Source organism: Budorcas taxicolor, chromosome 21 (genome assembly GCF_023091745.1).
Source record: "Budorcas taxicolor isolate Tak-1 chromosome 21, Takin1.1, whole genome shotgun sequence".
NCBI lineage: Eukaryota > Metazoa > Chordata > Mammalia > Artiodactyla > Bovidae > Budorcas > Budorcas taxicolor.
In genome coordinates, this window is record NC_068930.1 from 48,882,242 (window position 1) to 48,909,329 (window position 27,088).

Consider the following 27,088-nt stretch of genomic DNA (forward strand, 5'->3'; position numbering starts at 1 on the left):
AACTACAGTATCAGTTCCTATTTAAGCTGTTTCCTTCCATTCTTTCTATGAGCCTGTTATTTTGTCTTTGTACATAACTGACAAAAAAAATTTAACAGAAAAATGATGAGATCAAGTGAGATTAGTGAATTTATGGAAGGACTCTATATTTGACTCAAGCTCTTGGCTGTAACTAGTTTCAATATCATCTTTTAGGTTCACCTGTATTTTTCTATTCATTTTAATAGCAACTGATATGTACACATGACTATAAATAGAGGCTGGCAGTAGTAATGGACTAGGTAATTCAAACCAATCCCCCTGCTGCAGACAACCACAAAACAACATTAAAACATTTACAAAATGTGCCTGAAAATACCAAAGAGTAAAAATTAAAAAAAAAAAAAAACAAACAAAAAAACACAGAACTAAAGTGGTGTGGTGAGTCTGAGGTGAGGTGAAGTGGGAAGCACCCATGTCAGACTAAAAAGATGAGAACTCTTCATTCACTCTGGAGAGACAGAGGATAAAGAAGAATGTATTATGTCAACCAAATCTAATATGGGAACCTCATTTGAATCCTGATAAAAGAAAGTCCACTGTAAAAAGCCATTTATAAGACAACTGGGAACATTTGTAAAACAGATATTGATACACTAAGGAGAATCACTGATAATCATCCTGCTACATTAAAATTGATTCTTAGAAAACAACAAAATTCTGTAAAGCAATTATCCTTAAATTAAAAAATAAAATTTCAAAATTGATTCGTATCTTTAAAAGAGAGAGAGAAACGTACACAAAGGGCAAAAAACAATAAATATGGACCTTTTGGAATAAAATAACTTTAATGTAGAAAATGTTAACATTAAGGGAATCTGTATGCAGGACAAGAAGCAACAATTAGAACTGGACATGGAACAATGGATAGGTTCAAATTGGAAAAGGAGTACGTCAAGGCTGTATACTGTCACCCTGCTTATTTAACTTATATGCACAGTACATCATGCAAAATGCTGGGCTAGATGAATCACAAGCTGGACTCAAGACTGCTGGGAGAAATATCAACAACCTCAGATATGCAGATGATACCACTTTAATGGCAGAAAGTGAAGAGGAACTAAAGAGCCTTTTGATGAAGGTGAAAGAAGAGAATGAAAAAGCTGGCTTAAAACTCAACATTCAAAAAACAAAAGATCATGGCACCTGACCCCATCAGTTCACGGCAAACAGATGTGGAAAAAGCGGAAACAGTGTCATATTTAGTTTTCTTGGGCTCCAAAATCACTGCAGACAGTGAATGCAGCCACAAAATTAAAAGATGCTTGCTCCTTAGAATAGCTATGACAAACTGAAACAGTGTATTAAAAAGCAGAGACATTGCTTTGCCAACAAAGGTCCCTTTAGTCAAAGCTATGATTGTTCCAGTAGTCATGAATGGATGTGAGAGTTGGACTATAAAGAAGGCTGAGCGCCAAAGAATTGATGCTTTGGAACTACGGTGCTGGAGAAGACTCTTGAGAGTCCCTTGAAGTGCAAGGAGATCCAACCAGTCCATCCTAAAGGAAATCAACCCTGAATATTTATTGAAGGACTGGTGCTGAAGCTGAAGCTCCAATACTTTGGCCACCTGATGTGAAGAGCTGACTCACTGGAAAAGACCCTGATGTTGGGAAAGATTGATGGCAAGAGAAGAGGGCAACAGAGGATGAGATGGTTGGATGGCATCACCGACTCAACAGACATGAGTTTGACAAGCTCTGGGAAATGTTGACGGACAGGGAGCCTGGCTTGCTGCAGGTTCAAGGGGTTGCAGAGTTGGACAAGACTTAGTGACTGAACAACAACAAAAGGAAAGGAAAACTGGGTGACACGTGTACAGGAATTCTTTTACTATTCTTGCAATCTAAGTCAGAAATTGTTTTCAAAATAAAAAATTCAAAAAAAAAAAAACACCCTATACATCCACCAGAACAGCTAAAGTAAAAAAAAGATACCAAATATTACAACCCTGTGCAGCAGCTCAATGCTCACATTCATTCTGGTGGGAATGTAAGTTGGCACGATCACTTTGGGAAACAGTTCACCTACAAAAGCTTTTCACATGGGTATCCTACAAACCATCACGTCTCCAAGTTACATACACCCAACAAAAATGTATACTTATGTTCCGCTGCAGATAAACAAAAAATGGTCTTAACAGTACTCTGTGTCAAGTACCTCAAACCGGCAACTATCCAAATGCCCACCAGTAGAACAAATAATAAAGCCAGGTATATTCTTGCAATGGCAAACAATACAGCATTAAGAATGTAGGTACTATACCTACATGCAACACCACCAATGAATCTCATGTATATAACAATTAAAAGAAACCAAAGAATATATACTGCATGTATATTTATATAAGATATGAAAATAAAACCAATTTTTGCTGTTAGAAGCTAGGACAGTGGTTAGTCTTGCAGGAGGTGGTGACTCAGAAGGCAGCTGAAAGGGGAGTCAGGCACCTGAATTGCTGTAATGCTCCATTTCTTGATCTGGGTATTCATTACATGGGTGTGTGAAATAATATCTCACTGAGCTGTACATTTCTGTTATGTGCTTTTTTCTACATGTATAGTATACTTTAATAAAAAGTTAGAAAAAACTTTAAATTTCTTTGCGGAGAAACAAACTATACTTCCTGATATGCTAGTTAATGTTCGGTGCTTTTAAACAGGGCTCCTCTCCTGCCATTAGTAAGTAGGGTGTGTGTCCTCTCTCTTTGAATCTGGGCTCTAAGACTGCTTGGCCAATACAAGAATGATGCCATGCCAGTTTCCAGGCCCCAGCTTCCTCTTCCCATCATTTGGGATGCTCACTTTTGGAACCTCTTTACCAAGCTGTGAAGAAGCCTAAGCAGCTCCATGGGAAAGCCACATGTAGGTGTTACAGGCAACAGCCCTAGCAGAAGTTCCAGCTGCTAGCCAGTATAAACCCTCGGACACAGGAATGATCGATCCTTCAGACAGTTCCAGGCCCTGGCCTTCACAGCCTTCCTGTGGAGGCACACCAGGGGGCAGAGGCAATCATCTCCGCTGCGCCCTTTCTGAGTTCCTGAACCAGAGTTCATTGGCTTTATCAAATGGTTGCTGTTTAAAGCTACTGATTTTAGGATGATTTGTAACACAGCCATAGTAACCAGAACATCACGCACATGCTAACGGAAATAAGAATTTGGGGGTTATCGAAATGTGCCACCCGGACCTTGGTCAAGAGAAATGCTTGCTGAGGCTGGCTGATAGCCCCAACTGCAGTATCTCTGGATCTGGAATCATGTTCATACCAAAGTTATGTTCTGTCCTCCCCACCCAGCCCATTTTTGCCTGACGCAGAACTCCTCTAACGGGCGGCTCTGGCTTAAGGACTCCCCTGTGACCTGGATAAAGCTTTCTTAGAACTATGCTATAGTCTGAAGCCCTGCCTAGCCAGTCCTCTTTCCTCTCCCTCTCCTTTCACAGGTGCAGACTGGCACTGTCATCTGAAGGCTCCTCCTGTCTATTATTGCTCCTTCCTTTTTCCTTTTCACAATAAATCTCTGTGCATCTAATCCCATCTTTACATCTACTTTTAGTAAACATTTTCACTATTCTATCAATTTATAAAAATGTTAAATAGTATTTAACTATCATAATGATTATACATAAATACAACCCCTGAAAACCAAGACTGTATCAGTATTATTACTCAAATGACTAAAAATTTCATGCAGTTATATATTTGCTTTACATTGATACAACTCACTTTTAACTCAGTATTTCATGGGGGATCAAAAACAATAATCTTGGTAAGGTTATAGTGAATCCAAGATTTTCTTCTAGCTTACAAAATCCCCAAGAAAAAATGTTTTTTTTTTTTTTCATAAAAATACACCCGGTTTCCTACTGAACACATTTTCTGATCAAGAATTTGAACTTAGGGTGGGATGATTTGGGAGAATGGCATTGAAACATGTATAATATCATATATGAAACGAATCACCAGTCCAGGTTCGATGCATGATACAGGATGCTTGGGGCTGGTGCACTGGGATGACCCAGAGGGATGGTATAAGGAGGGAGGTGGGAGGGGGGTTCAGGATGGGGAACACGTGTACACCCGTGGCGGATTCATGTTGATGTATGGCAAAACCAATACAATACTGTAAAGTAATTAGCCTCCAATTAAAATAAATAAATTTATATTTTAAAAAATTTGAACTTTTACACTGTAACAAAAAGTGAATTTCCTGAAAAAACTCATTATTTTCAAATCTAAATCTGTCTTCATTCTTCTAAAGTATAATTCATCTTTCTCATAAAGTTAAACACAGCCCAACAAGTTAAACATTATTGTTTGCAGAGATTTACACTCCCAAAGGTTAGTTATTAGTACTTACTCTTGTCTTATCAAACAGTTCTGAAACTTTAAGAAAAAACCTGGAAGGGAAAAATATTTCATCATAAGCTACCTTTGAAATAATTTTCTATTCCAAATGTTCAAAGAACACACCCCCAAACCATATTAATAATGAACATTTTTATCTCATTACAATAATAATGATCTTCTTCACTGCAGATTTCATCTAGTTCAATAAAAATCTTTCTTTGTACAAGCACCCATATAACAGATTCCCCTTGATGTACTGTTATAGAAAATCCTCCCATTTCAAGGTAACAGTCTAAGCCATACATTAAAAACTTTGTCTTGGGAATTCCGTGGTAGTCCAGTGGTTAAGACTTCATGCTTCCAATGCAAGGGCCTAGGTTCAACCCCTGGTCAGGGAACTAGATCCCACATGCCTACTAAGACCCAGTGCAGCCAAATAAATATATTATATAAATATTAAAAAAAAACTTTTGTCTTGATATCCTTTAGTAATATGCTGCATAATATTAAATAAAGTCTATACCTTTAAGTTACTACAGAAGTACAGAACAATCACATCCAAAGAACTACATTTTAAATATTTTCAAATAGAGCTGTTTTGTTTTGGAAAACAATAGAAAGGAAGAGCCAATTTCTATTTCAGGATTCACTTTCACTTTTTTCGGGGTGGGGAGGGGAGCTGCACTTGCAGCTTGCAGGATGTTCCTGACCAGGGACGGAACCGGGGCCACCTCAGTGAAAGCCCGGACCCTAACCGCCAGGCCACCATGAAGTCACCACTGTCACTTTTAACTAGAAAGTCCATCTTTCAAATGCTAATGCCAACTAAAAAAATATCCCAAATGCCAAACTATTAAAGGGTATTCTGTAAAATATGACAGACAACATTATATTTGGATTAGGGCATATACTATTGAAAGCTGAATTTTATGAACTTCACTTTACTAAAAAGAACTTGCTTTGACAGGTTCATGTAAGATAACACATGGCAAGGCTGCCTTTTTTTCCGTATCAGAGACTTAAGAACTGTTTGGGAAGGTAGCATGTTAATTAGTTAATTAGTAGGCTATGGTATCTTGTTTTGCTGAAAAATTTGATCTGACATGTCTACTGAGACAGGATATACTAGAGAAAAGTTCAAGGATGTGGTTTAGAGAAAGGCATAGACTATGAAAACAGTTTTTCCTCTTAAATTTTTAAAAGTATGTTTGAGCTATTTTCAATGGAGAGTTAAGTTTAAATAACATTACACAAGCAACTAAGATTTATGGCTAGATTAAAACTTCAGTTCAGTTGCTTAGTCGTGTCTGACTCTTTGCGACCTCATGGACTGCAGCACACCAGGCTTCCCTGTCCACAACCAACTCCTGGAGCTTGCTCAAACTCATGTCCATTGAGTTGATGATGCCATTCAATCATCTCATCCTGTCATCTCCTCCCCTCCCTGCCTTCAATCTTTCCCAGCGTCAGGGTCTCTTCCAGTGAGTCAGTTCTTTGAATCAGGTGGCCAAAGAGTAAAACTTGGCCTCCAGCAAAATATATATTAATATATATATATTCTAATTCTAAAAAAGCATTTCTTATTTAAAATAAACTTTATTAAAATCTAAGAACATTTTAATATAAATCGTTTCTCTCTCACACAAATTGGCAAATTTTCATCAACTAAAACACTGTAAATGTTAAAAATTATATATACTGAGGTCGATTTTTATTTCTCAGATTTAAAAAAGAGAGAAAAGGAAGAGAAAAATAACACCAACCTAAGTTTATAAAGAAGCTCTATACTGTCAGTGTGTTTTGACAAAAATATTCCAAAACGCCTGCTGGGTCAGCAGTAGTGTGTGTGCCCGAGCTGCCAACAAAAATTTTGTTTCATTTAATGTTTTAAATCAGAATCCTTACTTGCATATATCTGTAGAATCCTGAGTTCCTAAAGCATATAATGAAGAACCAATTCTATTGTAATCATCTGCAGCACCTATGGAAAAAGTTTTAAGGATTTAATATATTTATTCATGGATTAAAAAAGTTACTGAATACGTACCTGCCAAAAAATGTGTATGTAATATGAGATATCGAAGTCTAGAGAAAGAAACGACACAAACTATAATACATTATGATGAATGGAACTGGAAGTAGCTATAAACTACTTAAGGAGCAGGGGAAACAGATATTCCACCTGAGGATGTCAGGGAAGGGTTTACAGACGCTACAGCAGGAGCTGGAGCTTGCAGGGTGAGGAAATCTTTACTAGGTAAAGTGGAGGAAAGAATTCTAGATAAAGAGAAGGGCATGGAAAAGGACCAGGGAGACATACAAGAGCAAAAAATATTCAGAGAGACTTCTGGGTCTATAGCACTGTATAGAGGGTTATTTTTTTTTTAAGTAAAACAAAAAAAATTTAAGTATTTACTTTTTTTTTTCTTAAGGAAACTACCGAGACAACATTCTCTCCCTCTTACTCTCCCAAAGGAGGAGGAGAACAATCATCAACAGCAAACAGCAACTGCAGAAGCAACACCACGAGCCGGCTTCACGCTGAGGAGAGACTGCTGTGCGAAGTGTGTCTCCTCCTCGTGGTTTCAGGTGCTCTACATGTTCAGAGAAACTTCTAGAGTAACAAACGATAAAACAATCCCCAAAAGTATAGTCTTAATGTTTACGATTTTAAAATAACAGTATTCAAACCATTATATGTTAACATAATATTTAAATGAAAAATAGTTAAAGTCAGTGACCATGGTGACACTTAGCTTTTGCAAATCTCTTTTTTGTGTCTGGATTAATAGTCAATAGCTCCGTTCTCTTATCTGCTTCTGCATTCGCTGTACTGTGAAACAATATTTTTGCTCAAGTGTGTGCGGAAAAACAGAGAAGGCGATGGCACCCCATTCCAGTACTCTTGCCTGGAAAATACCATGGACGGAGGAGCCTGGTAGGCTGCAGTCCACGGGGTCACTAGGAGTCAAACATGACTGAGCGACTTCCCTTTCACTTTTCACTTTCATACATTGGAGAAGGAAATGGCAACCCACTTCAGTGTTCTTGCCTGGAGAATCCCAGGGACGGGGGAGCCTGGTGGGCTGCCGTCTCTGGGGCTGCACAGAGTTGGACACTAAGTCACTGAAGTGACTTAGCAGCAGCAATGGGGGAAAAAAAACCTAGCTTCAAACAGGTATGTCATTGGAAAAGCAGGAGGTATTTTACTAATATTTTCAGATAACTGTGGATACTCTACTCAACAAGCAGTAGTTCCTTTAAGGGTTAGTCACACTGGGGAACCTAAAGTCCTATTAATTAAATCTGTGTACTCTATCACATTATACTCCAATGATATGTGATATTTATGCCAAGAATATAAGACTGGTTTAGTATCTGAAAATCAATCAACATGATTAACCATATTAACAGACTAAAAAAATAAAAACCGTATGGTTATCCTCACTGTTGCAAAAAGAGCATCTGACAAAATCCAACATTCATTCCTGACTTAAACCTGCTAAAAGGCATCTAGGAAAAACCTATACCTAACATCACAATTAAGATGGATGCTTTCCCACAAGATAAGGAACAAGGTCAAACCACTTGCCCTCACCACTTTTACCAACATGGTACAAGAGGGTACAGCTACAGTATAATGGACAAGGAAAAGAGAGAAACATCATTTCAACTGGAACTGAAGAAGTGTAACTGTTTTTATTCACAGATAACCCTTTATGTAGAAAATGCTAAGGAATCTACAAAATAGTTAATAAACTAATAACTGAGTTGATTTAGGAAGGCTGCAAGATATAAGCTTAATGCTGAAAATACAATGTATTTCTATATACTGGCAAAAAAACCCAGAAACTCAAGTGTAAAAAACACATCATTTAGAATCACATCAAAAAACAGAGATCTAACCTAAGATGCATAAGAGCTTTACAAAGGAAGCTACAAAAAACTGCTGAGAGAAGACCAATGTAAAAAGAGATATACCCTGTTCATGTATCAGAAGAACCAATACTTTTGAGATCTTAATCCTCCCCAAATTGATCTATATTCTACACAATTCCAATCAAAAATCCCAGCAGGCATTTTTGTAGAAAGTGACGAGCTGATTTTAAAATCCATCTGAAAAAATAAAGAACCTAGAGGGGCCAAAACAACTTTGATAAAGAAGAATAAAGTTGAAAGACTTATACAAGAAAAGAAGTTCAATATCATCAATCACTGAAATTAAAACCATATTGGCCTAGCAGAATGGATAAAATTTAAGACTGACTTTGTTGGTGAGGATATGAAGCAGCTGGAATTCTCGTGCACAGCTGGTAGGAATGCAGAATGATACAATCATTTTGGAAAAATGTTTGGCAATATCTTTTAAAAAGTTACTTATATACTTACATTTGACCCAGTCATTCTACTTCTAGGTACTACCCAAGAGAAATGAAAGCATATGTTCATAAAGACTTACATATGTCAGCTTTATTCTGAATGGGTAAAAGCTAGCAACAATCCAACTGTCCACCAACAGCTGCATAGACAACTGCGGTGTATCTATACAATGGAATACCACTCAGCAATAAAACAGAATGAATTATTGATGCATACAACAACGTTGATGAGACTCAAAATAATTTTGTTGAATTTCAAAGCCAGACCATAGAAAGTATCTACTGTATGATTCCATTTATAGACAACTCTAGAAAATGCAAATTAAACTAATCTATAGAGACAGAAAGTATTATCAGCAGTGGCCTGGGGACAGGGACAGGATGGAGGGATTATGAAGGGCCACAAGAGGACTGTGTGTGGTGATGGACATGTTCATTATACTGTCTCTAGTGATGATGTCATACATGTGTCAAAACTTATCCAGTTGTAAACTTTGAACATTGCAGTTTATTGATATCAATTACACTTCAATACAGCTGTTAAAAAAAACCATTAGTCTATTGTGTAGTTAACGTGATTTTGATTATTTAGAAAATACTGGTTCAGTGAATCACACACATCTTCCAAATGCAGATGCACTTCAGTATATAAAAAGTATCACACTCGGTAATATCACCATCAGTCTCCTCAGACAAGTCTTTAATTACTGAAAAGCAAACTCATGGTGACTGATACAAGTTTTCCAAGATTCTAATAATTGCTGGAAACCTTGATTTTTATCACTGTCAACAAACACTGCCAGTAGTTTTCCATGAAGTGTGAGGGTCATTTAATTAATTTTTGATAAAATGGCTACCAATACACAAGTTTGCATAATAGCAGCTTGTCTGTCAGTTGTTCTTTCAAGATTTTTACTTGATGATACTGAAAAAAAGCAGCCAGTTCAGTTACAACTCAGTTGCTTTTCTAGAAAGAACCATCATAATCCATATGCGAAGTGCTTTATGCATACCTCCCAATCCATCATTCAGCATATTAAAAAAGTATACTCAAGGGAGGAGACTTTCAATAAGTAATAAGTTTCACTGCTTCATCAAGGACATTCTTAATTGAATTTTTAAAATTTTGAATGCACTGTGGGAAAGAATTCAAAGATTATTAGTACAGTTTGGTGCCTCTGCTTTGATTTGTCCTAAGACACCAGCAATTTATCCATCACGGCTTTTGCATCGTTGGTATAAATGCCAACATGGTGAAAAGGACAAAAAAATCATCCTAGTATTATTATGAAATTAGTTTTGTTCTCAGAGACTTGCTTAAAAGGGCCTTGAGATCAAAGCTTCATAGACCATAGTTTGAAAATCACTGCCCTATATCAAGACTTTTACAACTGTAAATAACATAATAACTTGATAATTATTCCATTAAACAATGTAAACTTGAGCCACAGAGAAAAACCTTACTTTTGTGGGATCTTGTCATCCTATCAGATTTAGCAGATGCATCCTTAACTCGGTTATGATATTCTAAAAGGAATGTTCGTTCATGCTCAAAGAAATCATCTACATCCTATGGGATCAAAAGAAAATATGAGCTTTTTTCACTTATTTGCTTTAATCTAATATATAAATCACTTTGCTTCCCTTATAATCATAAAAGATCATCATTAAACAGCATAGCTATCCTCTAATAATCAGACATTATATTGATTTCACCAAAAAGTTCAAACTTCAAAACATGTAAGTTCAAACTTCAAAAACATCTATCAAGTAAGAAACCTTCCACAGTTCTACAGCAGAAGGCTTATGGTCCCATATGGTCCAAGCTCCCATGTTGTACTTGAACCTATTCCAGCTTGTGCTCTTCCACTACAATCCTGCTTCTCCAACACATTGCTTTCCTGCAGTAGGAGCAATCAATTACTTTTGAGGGAAAAAAGCCTGGCAGCAAGTAGAAATCTGCTTCTCTTGGTCTGTTATGCATTTTATGAACCACTCCTGAATGCTGCCAAGCCTTAGCCATTGGCCCTCTCTGATTGCTTTTGGGAACCTGGCCAAATTAGCTATCTGGGAGCAGTTTTCGTATTAAACACTGTTTTCAATCTTTTTTGGAACAAAGCTAGAAATCCATTAAAACTAAAAACAATGAACTACTTTCCTCCCTTCTAAAATAGCAACTGTTTACTGAAAAAGCACCAGTTGAAACGATGTAACTTGAGACCCATATTAACAGAACATAGTAGCAAAAGTTAGTGTGACAAAATGTGACTTAAAATCTGTTAATGCGTGTGTACTAGTTTTCTTAACTAGTACAGGTGAGGTCTATTGGAAAAAGAGAGAGAAAACTAACTTGCAGAGTTGTAGTGAAGATTAATGAAATGTGTGCTACCAAACACCACACTCCAAATGTTCAAAAAAAGTCAGCTATTACTTTAATAAAATTATCAAACTCATAATCAATATAGTCGTTTATACTTAATCAAAAAGTTCAACATAAGTAGCAACAAAATGGAAATAATCTGGAAAAAAAAAAAAAGAAAAAAACAACCCAGCCTGAATCTTTTTTTGGTCTCACTGCATGGTTTGTGAGATCTTAGTTTCTTGACCAGGGATTGAACCCAGGCCCTTGGCAGTGAAAGCGCTGAGTCCTAACCACTAGAGTGCCAGGGAATTCCCATGTCAGCTCTTTATTAAAAGTAGCCACAGGAGATACACTGTCAACATATCAACTGACCTGTCTCTACAAAATCAAAGTATAAATCAAACAGAACTTTACACCCAAGTTTTAGTGTAGATATATTTATAAAAACAGGCAATGATAATAAAGCATTATTTATTGCTTATTTGCTTAATATTATTATTATTGGAGTATAATATACCATCATATGATTCTGTAAACTTTGAAAATACATTCTGCAATAAACATTTTTCTCAATATTTTGAGGGTAAGAGTTTTTAAAAAAATCAATTCTTGTACCATTTTCAGACCATCATTAAGAAAAATCTAGGTGTTATCTAGGTAATTATAAGTATATGCATACCTAGCATCTCATTCTTTCTAAATCTAACTCAGTGTTTCTAACAATCCTGTAGCTAGGCAGCATTACTAACGTTTTCAAAATGGGAAACCTGAGATTTAGAGAAAGAAAAGTGACTTTTCTCAAGGTCACGTAGCTACTGTGAGACAAAACCAAAACTTAAACTCGGCTCTTCTAACTTCAAATCTGAACCCAAGTCGGCCCCTAACATTTGTAAAGCCAAGGCTAAGTGTACAAACCGAGGCAGCCCCTCGGTGCCCCACCCTGAGACTCTGTAAGGCACCCAGAGGGACCTCACGTGCATGTGGCCGGACAGTCATTCCATCCTGCACCCTGCTCTTCTTCCCTGTGCTGGCCCTCTACTCCTTGACTACCTGTGGAGGACAGGCCATCAGAGGCATGGTCTGCTCACCAGCAGATGAATTCAAGCAGGAAGTCCAGGCAGGACTTGAAGCAGGTTCGGAATCTGGGCAAGAAAATGTGGGGTTCTAGATAAGGAGAATGGTCTGGTTTGGAGGACAAGGGTGTGGGCTCTGGGTTGGCAAATCCCCTTGGAGCTGCAGACCTATCACCCCTTAGAGAAAGGAGCTCTCTAAAGAGGGGAACTCAGGGCAAGGGGCCCAGTTCCCCAGGCCTAGGTCTACTATCCAAACTTCTCTTTCATTCCAATATAACTGCCTACACATCGGAAAATCTCAAAGTATCTCTCTTGTAGAAGAAATAAATTCTCAAAGCAGTACCTCTGTTAACCAAATAGTGTCTTACCTTTACTCCAGAAACAATTACTCCATCTGCTGATTTAACCATGTTTTTAAAGAAATCTTCCAGTTTCTCTTTTTTATTTTTTCCTCGCACACTCAACTGGAAGAAAGGTAAATTTAAGTTAGTGTTTCTTTTAAGATTACAAGAGAGAAGTTAATACCTCCTTTATGCTCTGTCATCAAAACAGCAATCTCAAAAGGACTCCAGTTTTTAAACTTAATAACGTGGCAATTTCACTATGTATGATCAGTGATTTTCAAATTCTGGGAACTTAAAGGAGTCTGGCCTCACCCCCCAAAATTCAGGTTCAGCTGATCTACAGTAAGGCTCAAAAGTTAAAGTGTTAGCCGCTCAGTCGTGTCTGACACTTTATGACCTCATAAAGTGGACTGGAGCCTGCCAGGCTCCTCTGTCCATGGAATTTTCCAGGCAAGGATACTGAACTGGATTGCCATTCCCTTCTCCAGTGGATCTTCCCAATCCAGGGATCAAAACCGAGTCTCCCACATTGCAGGCAGTCTTTACCGCTGAGCCACTAGGGAAGCCCCTCCAAATTGTGTAAGTGTAGCTGATAATTCTGCTCTAAGGAGCCCTTTCATCATACTTTGTCAAACACTACTACAAAATATAAAGTCAACTAAAAATTCACTCAGGAGCTTCTCTGAACATGTAAAATGTATTGGAGTACAATATACCATCATATGATTCTACAGAAACTCTGAAAATATACTTTGCAAATTTTTCACTCTGAACTCCTCCAAATCTCATCTCCCAACCTATTCTGGGGTCAGCAACTCACGAGACAAAGGACACAAAAGATGACCCTGAATGGCATGAATAGTATGTATCTAAAGGCAAAACTGAGAAGCAGTCAACTCTGACTTTACCACTTATTGCACCAGTGCCCCATGAAGGAACATCTCATCTAACTTCTTTATCTGCTGCGACGGCTTCAATACTCACCATGAAGCAAGTGACTAGCAGATCTCAATCACTACGCCTCGGCTCTTTCCTGAATCTTAGATTCTATTTCCAACTGCCTACATCGTATTCTCTACATATATATTCTGCCAACCACACATTAAATATTTTTAAAAGTACTTATAATCTGACCTCCAAGTTTTCCCTCTTCTTGGTTCCCTATTCATGGTTTTCCCATCTATACAGTCTCTCAGATTCTCATCTGTTCCCTAAAACCCCATCAGTTCAGTAGCTCAGTCATGTCCAAATCTTTTCGACTCCATGGACTGCAGCACACTAAGCTTCCTTGTCTCTCTCCAACTCCCAGAGCTTGTTCAAACTCAGTGCAATGAGTCAGTGATGCCATCCAACCATCTCTTCCTCTGTCACTCCTTTCTCCTCCTCCCTTCAATCTTTCCCAGCATCAGGGTCTTTTCAAATGAGTCAGTTCTTCGCATCAGTTGGCCAAAGTATTGGAGTTTCAGCTTCAGCATCAGTTGTTCCAATGAATATTTAGCACTGATTTCCTTCAGGATGGACTGGCTGGATCTCCCTGCAGTCCAAGGGACTCTCAAGAGTCTTCTCCAACACCATAGTTCAAAAGCATCAGTTCTTTGGTGCTCAGCTTTCTTTATAGTTCAACTCTCATATCCATACATGACTACTGGAAAAACGATAGCTTTGACTAGATGGACCTTTGTTGGCAAAGTAATGTCTCTGCTTTTTAATGTGCTATCTAGGTTTTCTCATAGCTTTTCTTCCAAGGAGCAAGCGTCTTTTAATTTCATGGCTGCGGTCATCAACTGCAGTGATTTTGGAGCCGCAGAAAATAGTCTCTCACTGTTTCCATTGTTTCTCCATCTATATGCCATGAAGTGATGGGACCGGATGCCATGATCTTTGTTTTCTGAATGTTGAGTTTTAAGCCAGCTTTTTCACTTTCCTCTTTCACTTTCATCACAAGGCTCGTTAGTTCTTTGCTTTCTACATATTAGTTAAATAAGCAGGGTGACAATATACAGTCTTGACGTACTCCTTTCCCATGTTGGAACCAGTACATTGTTCCATGTTCTATTTTAACTGTTGCTTCTTGACCTACATACAGATTTCTCAGGAGGCAGGTCAGGTGGTCTGGTATTCCCATCTCTCAGAATTTTCCAGTTTGTTATGATCCACACAGTCAAGGCTTTGGCACAGTCAATAAAGCAGAAGTAGATATTTTTCTGGAACTCTCTTGCTTTTTGATAATCCAATGGATGTTGGCAATTTGATCTCTGGTTCCTCTGGCTTTTCTAAATCCAGCTTGAACATCTGGAAGTTCACAGCTCACGTACTGTTGAAGCCTGGCTTGGATTTTGAGCATTACTTTGCTAGTGTGTGAGATGAGTGCAGTTGTGCAGTAGTCTGAACATTCTCTGGCATTGCCTTTCTTTGGGATTGGACGGAGAACTGACCTTTTCCAGTCCTGTGGCCACTGCTGAGCTTTCCAAATTTGCTGGCATATTGAGTGCAGCACTTTCACAGCATCATCTTTTAGGATCTGAAACAGCTTAACTGGAATTCCATCACCTCCACTAGCTTTGTTCATAGTGATGCTTCTTAAGGCTTACTTGACTTTGGACTCCAGGATGTCTGGCTCTAGGTGAGTGATTGTGGTTATCTGGGTCATGAACATCTTTTTTGTATAGTTCTTCTGTTTATTCTTGCCACCTCTTCTTAATATCTTCTGCTTCTGTTTGGTCCACAGCATTTCTGTCCTTTATTGTGCCCATTCTTGCATAAAATGTTCCCCTGGTATCTCTAATTTTCTTGAAGAGATATTTAGTCCTTCCCATTCTATTGTTTTCCTCTATTTCCTTGCACTAATCACTGAGGAAGGCTTTCTTATCTCTCCTTGCTATTCTTTGGAACTCTGCATTCAAATGGGTATATCTTTCCTTTTCTCCTTTGCCTTTAGCATCTCTTCTTTTCTCAGCTATTTGTAAGGCCTCCTCAGACAACCATTTTGCCTTTTTGCATTTCTTTTTCTTGGGGATGGTCTTGATCATTGCTTCCCGTACAATATTCTACTGTATAATTGTTAAGGGATTTGATTTAGGTCATACCTGAATGGTTTAGTGGTATTACCTACCTTCTTCAGTTTATGTCTTAATTTGGCAATAAGGAGTTCATGATCTGAGCCACAGTCAGCTCCTGGTCTCGTTTTTGCGGACTATATCAGGCTTCTCTATCTTCAGCTGCAAAGAATATTATCAATCTGATTTCAGTACTGACCATCTGGTGATGTCCATGTGTAGAGTTATCTCAAGTATTGTTTGGAAGAGAGTGTTTGCTATGACCAGTGTGTTCTCTTGGCAAAATTCTGTTAGCCTTTGCCTTGCTTCATTTTGTACTCCAAAGCCAAACTTGCCTCTTACTCCAGGTATCTCTTGACTTTCTACTTTTGCATTCCAGTCCCCTATGATGAAAAGGACATCTTTTTTGGGTGTTAGTTCTACAAGATCTTGTAGGTCTTCATAGAACTGTTTAACTTCAGCTTTTTCGGCATTAGCGGTTGGGGCATAGACTTGGGATTACTGTGATGTGGAATGGTTTGCCTTGGAAATGAACAGAGATCATTCTGTTGTTTTTGAGACTGCACCCAAGTACTGCATTTCAGACTCTTTGGTTGACTATGAGGGCTACTCCAGTTCTTCCAAAGGATTCCTGCCCACAGTAGTAGATTAAACAGTCATCTGAATTAAATTCACCCATTCCAGTCCATTTTCGTTTCCTGATTCCTAAAATGTCAATGTTCACTCTTGCCATCTCTTGTTTCACCACTTCCAATTGACTCATGGATCTAACATTCTGGGTTCCTATGCCATGCTGCTAAGTCGCTTCAGTCGTGTCCGACTCTGTGCGACCCCAGAGACGGCAGCCCATCAGGCTCCTCGCCCCGGGGATTCTCCAGGCCAAGAATACTGGAGTGAGTTGCCATTTCCTTCTCCAAAGTATGAAAATGAAAAGTGAAAATGAAGTCGCTCAGTCGTGCCCAACTCTTAGCGACCCCTTGGACTGCAGCCCACCAGGCTCCTCTGTCCATGGGATTTTCCAGGCAAGAGTATTGGAGTGGGGTGCCATTGCCTTCTCCGATGCCATATCGTTCTTTTATTGTTCTTTACAGCACTGGACTTTACTTCCATCACCAGTCACATCCACAACTGGGCACTGTTTTCACTTTGGCTCTGTCTCTTCATTCTTTCTGGTTATTTCTCCACTCTTCTCCAGTAGCATATTGGGCATGTACCGACCTGGGGAGTTCATCTTTCAGTGTCATATCTTTTTGCCTTATCAAACTGTTCATCACATTCTCAAAGCAAGAATACTGAAGTGGTTTGCCATTCCCTTCTCCAGTGGACAATATTTTGTCAGAAATCTCCACTATGACCCATCCATCTTGGGTGGCCCTACACGGCATGCCTCATAGTTTCACTGAGTTAGACATGGCTATGGTCCATGTGATCAGTTTGATTAGTTTGATTATGGTTTTCATTCTGTCTGCCCTCTGATGGATAAAGATAAGAGACTTATGGAAGCTTCCTGATGGGAGAGACCAACTGTGAAGGTATGAAAGTATGAAAACTCCATACCTTTCAATAAAAATCTTGACACAATCTACAACTTCTTTTTCCTTCCAAAATCACACTTTGAGCATCTCTTCCATACTTGAATAAGTTCATGGAGTTTCATAATGTTCAGAGACTGAACGCCAATCCCCTTAGCAAGATACTCAACACTTTGAAAAAATCTGGTTCAGGTTACCTTTCCACCTCCACCCCTATCCCTAAAGAGCCTCATGCTCCACACTGTTCTCGAAAGAGGCTCTGATCTTAGGTTCCTCTGTATCTGAAATGGTATCTCCTCTCCCACCAAAAACTCTATTCAGACTTTAATATTCAAAATAAAAGGCATCTCTTCATGAAACCCTTTCAAATTCCCAGTTAGAATTCACTGCTCTATCTCAGGCCTCTCAAAGCACTCCAGCTTTTTTTTAACCTTATTTTTTACATTAATTATTTCACTAATTCACTCATTTAACAAACCATAATGAATGTATATTATAACCACACACTGTGCTGGGTGTTACAAATATTAAGATGATTAACAGGTGGTCCCTACTCTTACAGTAACTAATGGTACAGAGGAGGACAGAGAGAAGCAAACATATAATTACACACAATATGTGAAGTATAGTGTTAAAGCTATTCATGGGATAGCAGCAAAGCACCCAAGAAACTCAATATGACTGAGGGGTTGAGAAAGCTAAGACTGGAGGTTGACTGACCAGTCAGGGTCTGCTTCAATAACCCAGGCGAAGATTATGAAAGTCTGGACTAGTCTTTAGGTCTAGTGATGGAAGCAAGTATGCACAGTAAAATGAGACAGAGAGAATCTGGTGACTCCTGATAGGAACAGACAGTAGGAGTCCTCAGCAATTTTCATGGTGGAAGGGAATGGGAGTTAGTGATGCCTTCTTTGAGATAAGACAGAGAATACAAAAGGAGGCATGGATTTAAAAGAAAGGTTCAGCTGATGGTAAAAGGCCAAGGGGACATCTAAATGGAGGTTTTTCAGGAGGCTATTTAATGAATAGTGCTGGGCTTCAGGAGTGATTGATAGAGTTGGGGCAGGGGGAGCGGCCAGGCGGGGCTGTCCCATGCAGCTTATGGGATCTCAGTTCCGTGACCAGGGATCAAACCTGTGCTCCCAGCAGTGGGAGCACAGAGTCCTAACCAATGGACCGCCAAGGAATTCCCATAGATTTCTAAGTTAATAGCATATTAGAATTGATGGAGCCACAGAAGCAGGTATTAGAGAGAACTGACAGAATTAGAAATCTTACAGACTTGTAGAGAACTCAATGAGGAACCTTGGAAGAATCAGATTTAAATGAAGGGATATACGGCGGGAAAAGCCCATGAAGGAGACTGGGAAGCAGTCACAGAGTTAAGAGGGGAACACATCAAGATGGATTCCCATAGATCCACAAGAACATGGGAGTCAGCATAGCTAGAAAGGTATCTCAGTCAAAATGGAAAAGCATGAGGTACTTCACCACATTAACAGAATAAAAAACACGATCATCTCAACAGATGTACTTTTTCATGATAAAAACACTCAACAAACTAGGAATAAAACTTCTTTAAGCTGACAAAGGGTATCTATGTAAAAACTCACATTTAACATCACACTTGATAGTGAAGGAGTGAGTGCTTTCCCCCTAAGATCAGGGACAGAACACGGATGTCTGCTCTTATCATTTCCATGTAACACTGTACTGGAGGTTCCAGCCAGGGCAGTCAGGCAAGCAAAATTTTAGAAAGGCATCCAGATCGGAAAGGAGGAAGTAAAAAGAAAAAAGAAAAGAAAGCTATTAAATGAGTGTGGCTGCCAAGGTGGTTGAAAGCTAATGGGGGGGGGATACAGGAGGTTTGGGTGTTTGCTTTCTGATTGGTGTCCACTCCCAGTGAACAAGGTCATTATCTGATCAAGAAGAATTATTGCAATTAGCTTTAATGGAAAATGAGAGAGAGCTGTCTAAAGTCATAACACTGCTATAAGTGACAGACCAGGTACTCAAGGCAAGATAAGAAAGAAAAACAAAAGAGCTACTGACAGGGTCAAAGTGCAGGGGAAGTCAAGCGTTTAGATGCAGCAGTGAGTCAAAGAACTACTGCAGTGGGAACAGGGAAAAAGGGAGTCGTGAGGACAGAAGGCTATGTTTGGAGTCCATAGTATCAGGGTTTAAGAACTCGGGGGTGAGATGAGGTCCTGGGTGGTCACTGATGCCACAGGAAGAAATGAATGAAGGTTAGGAAACATCTCTCTTCTGCTAAAATTATGAGTTAATCTTGTCATCCAAATAGAGACTCCAAGATCTGTATCATCCATCCACTAAAAAGATTTTTTCCAGGACCACAAATGAAGAAACCTCTTGAGGAAGGGAGGGAGGAAAATTAGCAGCAACCAGCACTGAGGGAGGCAGGTTAAACAGATTAAGAGTCAATGATCAACCCAAAACTAACTGGGAAGTCTTTAGCTCAAGAACTTCTCTGGAATTCTCCATAAGGCTTCAGAAGCCTCCAAACTCAAATTTAAGAAACATTAACCAATTTAATAGCCCTATTTCTTAAGAAGGTCACAATTCAGGATCAAAATCAATATCTCATGTAGTAACATAGTTTAGCATCATTAAAAAAATTAATCTACTCAAGTTCTACTGAAATACTGTATCATCATTAAAAAAGAGTCATATTAAACTGCCTTGAAAAATCAGAGCATTTTATAAAATGTATTTATAAGGCCTTAAGCCGTTTCTAACAACTCCCTTCTCCTTCCAATGACTCTTTAAAAATAAACCTTGATCACTGCTTTGATCAATTCAATACTCACATCTTGATTATATTCCAGGAAGACATGGAAATTTAAATCTTTCCTCAAAATGGGATGTGCAGCCACACGACACAGAAACACTTCATGCATTGCAACCGTCTTCTTGAATATTGCCAAATACTCACTAGAAATAATACACAAAATTAAAGGTAAAACACTGCAGAAAAACACCTGCAACAGTTTTTTAAGCAAATACTAGGAATTATTCTAAATGCAAAACTAGAGGCACAAAGATATAATCCATGTAAACAAAGGTTTTAGTTGAACTGTTAACAAAATATATAAAACCCAGCTCTGAAAAGACTTCATGCTAGTTAATAGTATTTATTATATATAAACGTTATTATTTTTAAGTTTTATGAACCTTTCTTCCTATGCAAGTTGATGTTAAAGGTAACTATAGGGCTTTTTGTTTTTAGCTTTAGAGAAAGTATACTACAAATTATAGCATACAATTTTAATGATTCAATTTCTAGATAATTACTGCTTTTAAACACCTTCATACAAATAAATAAAACAAACCTGGGTAAACATATTTTCAACTTTAATAACTATTTTCATCTAAAGACCCAAGCACACAAGAAAGAAACACACCATGGAGAGACTAGTGTTTTCCATTATACTGAAGAACTGTGTTTAAAACATTTTAACATCAGTGAATCACAGCGATCTTATAGTAATACATGTCAGTTTTGGGGGAAAAAAAAAAACACTCAAGGAAAAGGCCTAATATTCTTGCTTCAACTACGTGCGAGGAGGTTAAGTTTTACATACCAGCAAACCAGCAGGACCAATGTTGGGAGAAGTTTGATCTCTGTGAGGGTAGTCATTCAGTGAAGACAAAAAAGAAGGATGCAGAGGATGGAGGTAGCAGTAGAATAAACCCAAGGTTCTCTGTTATCCAACCCCTAACCAGACCACAAAAGAATCATGATCAGGGCCACTGGAAAACCACAGATTCTTTCAATGTTAATGTGCGCTGCTCATTTCCAGCTGTCAGGCTTGTAAACCACAGTAGTTGTACCTGTCCACTATTAGGCTACTGCTTGCACTCAGTATTGACAGAATTCTTAAAATATCTGTCACCTTACACTTTAACAAAGAAGACCTACTTTGTTAATTTCCCTTGTCAAGAGTTTAGCATTATGAAGAAGAGTCTAGTAGCAGCATGAATATATGCTTAAAAACTGAAATTCAGTGGAAGAGGAGAAAAGGAAATGCACAAACGGGAGAAATGACCAGAAAAAGTGATGGAGGTGATGGTAATGCAAGGAAAGCTATTTTCTTGTTTAACTCTCAAAATACAGAAAAACAATATGCAACAATCCAAAATTATTTCAAATGTTCAAGAGAAGGGGAAAAACTATTTTCAGCGAATATGCTAAAAATGAAATAGAATTTTTTCAAGAATTTAATATATGTCTAGTATATATGAAACTAATAATCATTTAATAAAAAACACTAAAAAACTATTCTCTCATTGCTCTGCTCCTATTCTTTTCCCTTCAGGCAGAAGCCATAGGCACACAAAAGAAGAGTGGGAAAATTACACACACACGCGCACACACACACACTTTTTGAAAAAGAAAGAAGAAAATATCCAGAGTTGCTTAGTGCACACTTATATGAGAAACAGAAATCTTGGTAGTACGCACTTGTTCAAACAAGAGAACCAGGTGGGTTAATGACTAAGGCCTTGTAAATAAAAATAAAATGATCTACATGTGTAGATCATAATGACTTTAAAAAGCATTACTTCCCTTTCTACTATCATTTATGAACTTGTGGATCTTTTGTTTCCAACCTTCAGAGTTTATTTAAAACAGCAATTTAAAGAATTTTACAATGCAGACAATTATTCTATAATTTTCCTGTAGGCTCTGATCATGATAGTTAACACTGGTTGTATGGCTTAAACCTGCATCTTCCAGAAAGGGTCACTGTGGTGAAATGATTGAAAGGATGGGATATCAGAGAGCAGAGAAACAAAAACAAAAACCAACCAAACGAAAAAAGGGCATAAAAACAAGCACAAATAACAACAAAAGTCACATACGCTTCCAATTCCTGCTTCATCTTCGTGAATTCCTCCTTTGTCATAGACCCTTCTCCTTCTCCAAGTTTCTGTAGTTTCTCCCTTGAGGCATCAAAATCAGGTCTTGGTGGTGCTGGAGGGATCTGTCACAGAATAAAATCACTAGTTTTGTTTTGACCGTGCCATACAGCAGGAGGATCTTAGTTCCCGAAAAGGGATAGGTCCCACGCCTCCTGCAGTGAAAGCACAGTCTTAACCACCGGGCCATCAGGGAAGTCCCCTAAACTACTAGTTTTTAAAGATTTTCATTTCTTTCAGTAGTCGCACTACTGCCACTATAAAAGACTGTTGTCTCATCGGTTCTCCCTTGAGCTGGCCCGCTGTTCTAACAGTGTCTCCCACTCTAATAAACTTTATTTCCCTCTCAAAAAAGAAAAACAAAAACAGACTGCTGTCTGAGGGAGCTAACAACATCCTGAATGAATGAGGAATATCCTAATTAAGGTTAGAGAAGTTGATTAAGTCTATAAATTAAGTTTCTTGAGGTCCTTAACATCAAGGAAGAAACAGAGCGCAGCACTATATTCTGGTATTAGATCAGTAGGACCCAAACTTTAGGAAAAGGAGTACGTCAAGGCTGTATATTGTCACCCTGCTTATTTAACTTATATGCAGAGTACATCATGAGAAATGCTGGGCTGGAGGAAGCACAAGCTGGAATCAAGCTGGGAGAAATATCAATAACTTCAGATATGCAGATGACACCACCCTTATGACAGAAAGTGAAGAACTAATGAGCCTATTGATGAAAGTGAAAGAGGATAGTGAAAAAGTTGGCTTAAAGCTCAACATTCAGAAAACTAAGATCATGGCATCCACTCCCATCACTTCATGGCAAATAGATGGGGAAACAGTGGAAACAGTGGCTGATTTTATTTTGGGGGGCTCCAAAATCACCACAGATGGTGACTGCAGCCATGATATTAAAAGATGCTTACCCCTTGGTAGGAAAGTTATGACCAACCTAGATAGCATATTAAGAAGCAGAGACATTACTTTGTCAACAAAGGTCCGTCTAGTCAAGGCTATGGTTTTTCCAGTGGTCATGTATGGATATGAGAGTTGGACTGTGAAGAAGGCTGAGCGCTGAAGAATTGATGCTTTTGAACTGTGGTGTTGGAGAAGACTTGAGAGTCCCTTGGACTGCAAGGAGATCCAACCAGTCCATCCTAAAGGAGATCAGTCCTGGGTGTTCATTGGAAGGACTGATGCTAAAGCTGAAACTCCAATACTTTGGCCACCTGACGCAAAGGGCTGACTCATTTGAAAAGACCCTGATGCTGGGAGGGATTGGGGGCAGGAGGAGAAGGGGACGACAGAGGATGAGATGGCTGGATGGCATCACTGACTCAATGGACATGAGTTTGGGTAAACTCTGGGAGTTGGTAATGGACAAGGAGGCCCAGCGTGCTGCGGTTCATAGGGTCCCAAAGAGTCGGACACGACTGAGCGACTGAACTGAACTGAACCCAAACTTTATTTAGTCTGTAGACTCCTATGTGACAACCTAGAGCTCTCAAATGTATATGCACATTAAGCTCTAAGTTCATGTATGGATGTGAGAGTTGGACTGTGAAGAAGGCTGAGCGCCGAAGAATTGATGCCTTTGAACTGTGGTGTTGGAGAAGACTCTTCAGAGTCCCTTGGACTGCAAGGAGATCCAACCAGTCCATTCTGAAGATCAGCCCTGGGATTTCTTTGGAAGGAATGATGCTAAAGCTGAAACTCCAGTACTTTGGCCACCTCATGCGAAGAGTTGACTCACTGGAAAAGACTCTGATCCTGGGAGGGATTGGGGGCAGGAGAAGGGGATGACAGATGAGATGGCTGGATGGCATCACCGACTCAATGGACGTGAGTCTGAGTGAACTCCGGGAGTTGGTGATGGACAGGGAGGTCTGGTGTGCTGTGATTCATGGGGTCGCAAAGAGTCGGACACGACTGAGCGACTGAACTGAACTGACACGCTAATTAAATGTGTTGCAAATATGCATGCTATTTTTTCCAAAGTATGTAAATGGTATGACTGGAGTGTACCAGAGGCAGAAAGCACTGACTTAACTACAAGAGAATAAGGCAGACTAATGACTAACCTCCCCCTATTCTCCCATAGTGAGGGGGAAAGTAAGCACTTACTTTAAATAAAAACATAAGGTCTAAAAGAGACGTATCACTCAAGGGAATGATATAAGAAAAAAATCTATCTTAGAGGAAGAGCCTGCAAGTAAGAACTGTGAAAGGGAAATGATGAAAGGCAAAGATAGAAAATAAACAGAAGGAAAGGTAAGTAGGGGTAAGTTAAAACAGCAATGACCAGAAGAAAAGGATTATACCAAGGAAAGCAACAGGGAAGGAAGCACGAAGTAGACTGGCACATATTCATTGCTGCCAACACACGACATCTACCATGTGCCAGGCATGATGCTGAACGACCAGCAGATAAAGATAAATAAGACATGGTCTTGATCTTTGAGGAGTGTTTAGTCTATGAGAGAAAAAAGCAGTAAAAATATAATACCATACAAGAAGATGACGGGGAAGAGGGTGGAAACAGGAGAGCTTCCAGGCTAGTAAACACACTGACATGCTGGGAAAATGGAAGGTGGTACATCCTGGAAAGGGCATGCAAGTTCTGTGCCAACCCCTCACCCCAATATCTCATCCTATGCTTCTTTTCCACTGGGCTGTTCCTCAGTTGTATTCTTTATAAAAACTGGCAATTAACAACAACAAAAGCACTGCCACTTGTGCACCAAACTGGAGTTGTAGAAATGAAAAAAAAGCAAATGACTGAGAGTAAGGGCCACAGGGATAAAGATGGAATCAGGTCAGGATGATTTCAAGGAAATCAAATGAAACAGTTCCAGAAATCTGAGTGTGGTCCACAGCTGAGGCACAACACTGGTGCATATTCACATTAGATAACCTCTCAGGAGCTCTCCAACTCTAAACAGCTGTCTACCTAAGGGTTCAAGACCAATACGGTCTGTAACATCTCCTTAGTTATCACCCCCCAGAACAAGCCCATTTCAATTCTAATAAACAGTAAGAATTTAAGTTTAAATGAGGGAGTACATATCGATATCACCACACTCCCAAACAAGACAACTTGGGATAAAAAAAAGTGGCAGTCAATTATGTTTTATTGCTGGCAATTTTTTAAAAAATTACATCAGTTCACTAGAAGTGTTGAATAAAATTTCCAAACATAATAAAGTATCCAAAAAGTTCCTAGAAAATAGGATTAAAATGGAACCTCAATACTTACAATGTAACCTGCATAGTCTTCATTTTCAATGAAGGAATCGTGAAGCCAGATAAATTCCTCATGTTGTCGAACAACAGAAAACTCGTTCTGTTTAAAATTTGGCAATGAACTCTGCAAAGACAGAGATTTTCTCAAATAAAAATTAAGATTAGACTATAAAAGTTTCTATGAACATTTTATACCTTATTTTCTAAACTTAGTCTTTAATGAAAGATAACAAGCAGCAGTGAATTATAAACTAAAATACAATTTCTAATTATGTTGAAAACCAAAATTCTAGTCGGTGTACTATTATATATATAACAGCACAATAATTAAAATAACACAAGTAAAAAAATCCCATTTACCTTTGTGTGAACAGTGAATTTTACTTTGTCTCTCTCACTCAGAGCATCAGAAATGTCCACCTGCAGAGCAGCATCACTCTGAAGATCTACATTTATTGCTTTAAGCTACAAAGAAATTATACCTCAGTGAAAATTCTATAGGTTTTATGCAAATTCATTCTTCTAGATAATAAGACAGTGCAAAAACAAAACGAAAATAGCAAATCTTAGATCTAACAAGTACACAAGTTCATTTAATCTATCTTCTGGGGGAGGTGCTTTGGGTATGTTATCTTAATCAATTTTCATTCTACACCATTCAACTACCCTTTGAATGAGTCAATGTGCTAACTATGATTTACTATAGTTTCACCCAAAAAGTAAACTAGTAAACTATTTTCCAAAATGATAGTCCTTTACAAGTTCAAGTGTCCTAAAATTAAGAAACTTATCTACCTTTAAGAATAAGAAAAATAATAAAAAGAATAATGGCCAATCATTTAAATTTCATTGCTTATTTTAATTTAGGAATATATAATAAAATAAATAACAATTAAATGTATTATATATGCAAAGTGCTAAGAAAATGCTAACAAATAATTATTAACTCCTATGATATGTATTAAATTTTACTCTACAGCTTTAGTACATTAGAAGAACTGGGTATATTCCCTATTTAGTGCTTCTATTTACTCATCTACGAGAAGACGTCACTTATAATTCTAATCACAATTTTACTTATTCTTAAATATCAATCATTTTCCTTCCCTTTTAAACAGATTAACATTCTAACATCTTAAGGTAATTTGGAGATTTACAAAAGCTAATACACTAAAAGATAAAATCAAGTCTTAGCCAGATGCAAAGATACAAAATATTAAAAATCTAACTAGCCTGCTTCCAATACTCTAGCTATAAAAGCAGGATTGCCTTTGGAAACTTACCTAATCACTAGTGTTTCAAATTTCAATTACAATGCAAATGGAAAAAATGCTAGAAGCGAAATTATTCACTCTATGATCTCAATTATATTTTTAAAAACTGCATACATAAAATTATTATGTATAGGAAACACAACAAAATGTGAGTTGCAGTGGATTTTCTTCTATGTTCTTCTATTCTCCCAACTTTCCACAATATGCATGAATTTTATAAAATTGGAAAAAAGCCTTTAAGAAATCTTGTGACTTATTAAAAGATGGATTTTGTGAAGTTTCTCATTAAATAGAGTTGTTTATTAGTAATGAAAGTAAAATACTATTTCACTTTTGCACTACTGGTTCTGTATTGAGTAGAGATATTTTTAAAAAATAAATACCATTACAATCTAACTTAACAGTCACAGAAGAAATGAATCATTATTTAAAATGCATGACACTATCTATGATGGCCTTTAACAAAAACTTTATTGGTAACTTTAATGTTTATACTGAATT

The 27,088-nt window shown here is 38.2% G+C and overlaps 1 protein-coding gene and 1 non-coding gene across 3 annotated transcripts in view; both read right to left on the reverse strand.

Annotated features, from left to right (window-relative positions):
• SNX6 (sorting nexin 6) overlaps nt 1-27,088 on the reverse strand; it is a 53,407-nt gene that overhangs the window by 11,089 nt on the left and 15,230 nt on the right. For both annotated transcript variants that reach the window (XM_052659678.1, XM_052659677.1), the window contains exons 3-10: nt 25,674-25,778; nt 25,327-25,437; nt 22,020-22,141; nt 19,964-20,087; nt 12,572-12,667; nt 10,233-10,338; nt 6,295-6,370; nt 4,400-4,439 (exon numbers count right to left, since the gene is read on the reverse strand). In XM_052659678.1, the coding sequence (XP_052515638.1) occupies nt 4,400-4,439; nt 6,295-6,370; nt 10,233-10,338; nt 12,572-12,667; nt 19,964-20,087; nt 22,020-22,141; nt 25,327-25,437; nt 25,674-25,778 (780 nt within the window). The remainder of the gene's footprint in view (nt 1-4,399; nt 4,440-6,294; nt 6,371-10,232; nt 10,339-12,571; nt 12,668-19,963; nt 20,088-22,019; nt 22,142-25,326; nt 25,438-25,673; nt 25,779-27,088) is intronic.
• Nucleotides 6,825-7,046, reverse strand: LOC128067105 (small nucleolar RNA U3). Its single transcript, XR_008201316.1, has one exon. It is a non-coding gene; the product is annotated as a small nucleolar RNA U3 (small nucleolar RNA).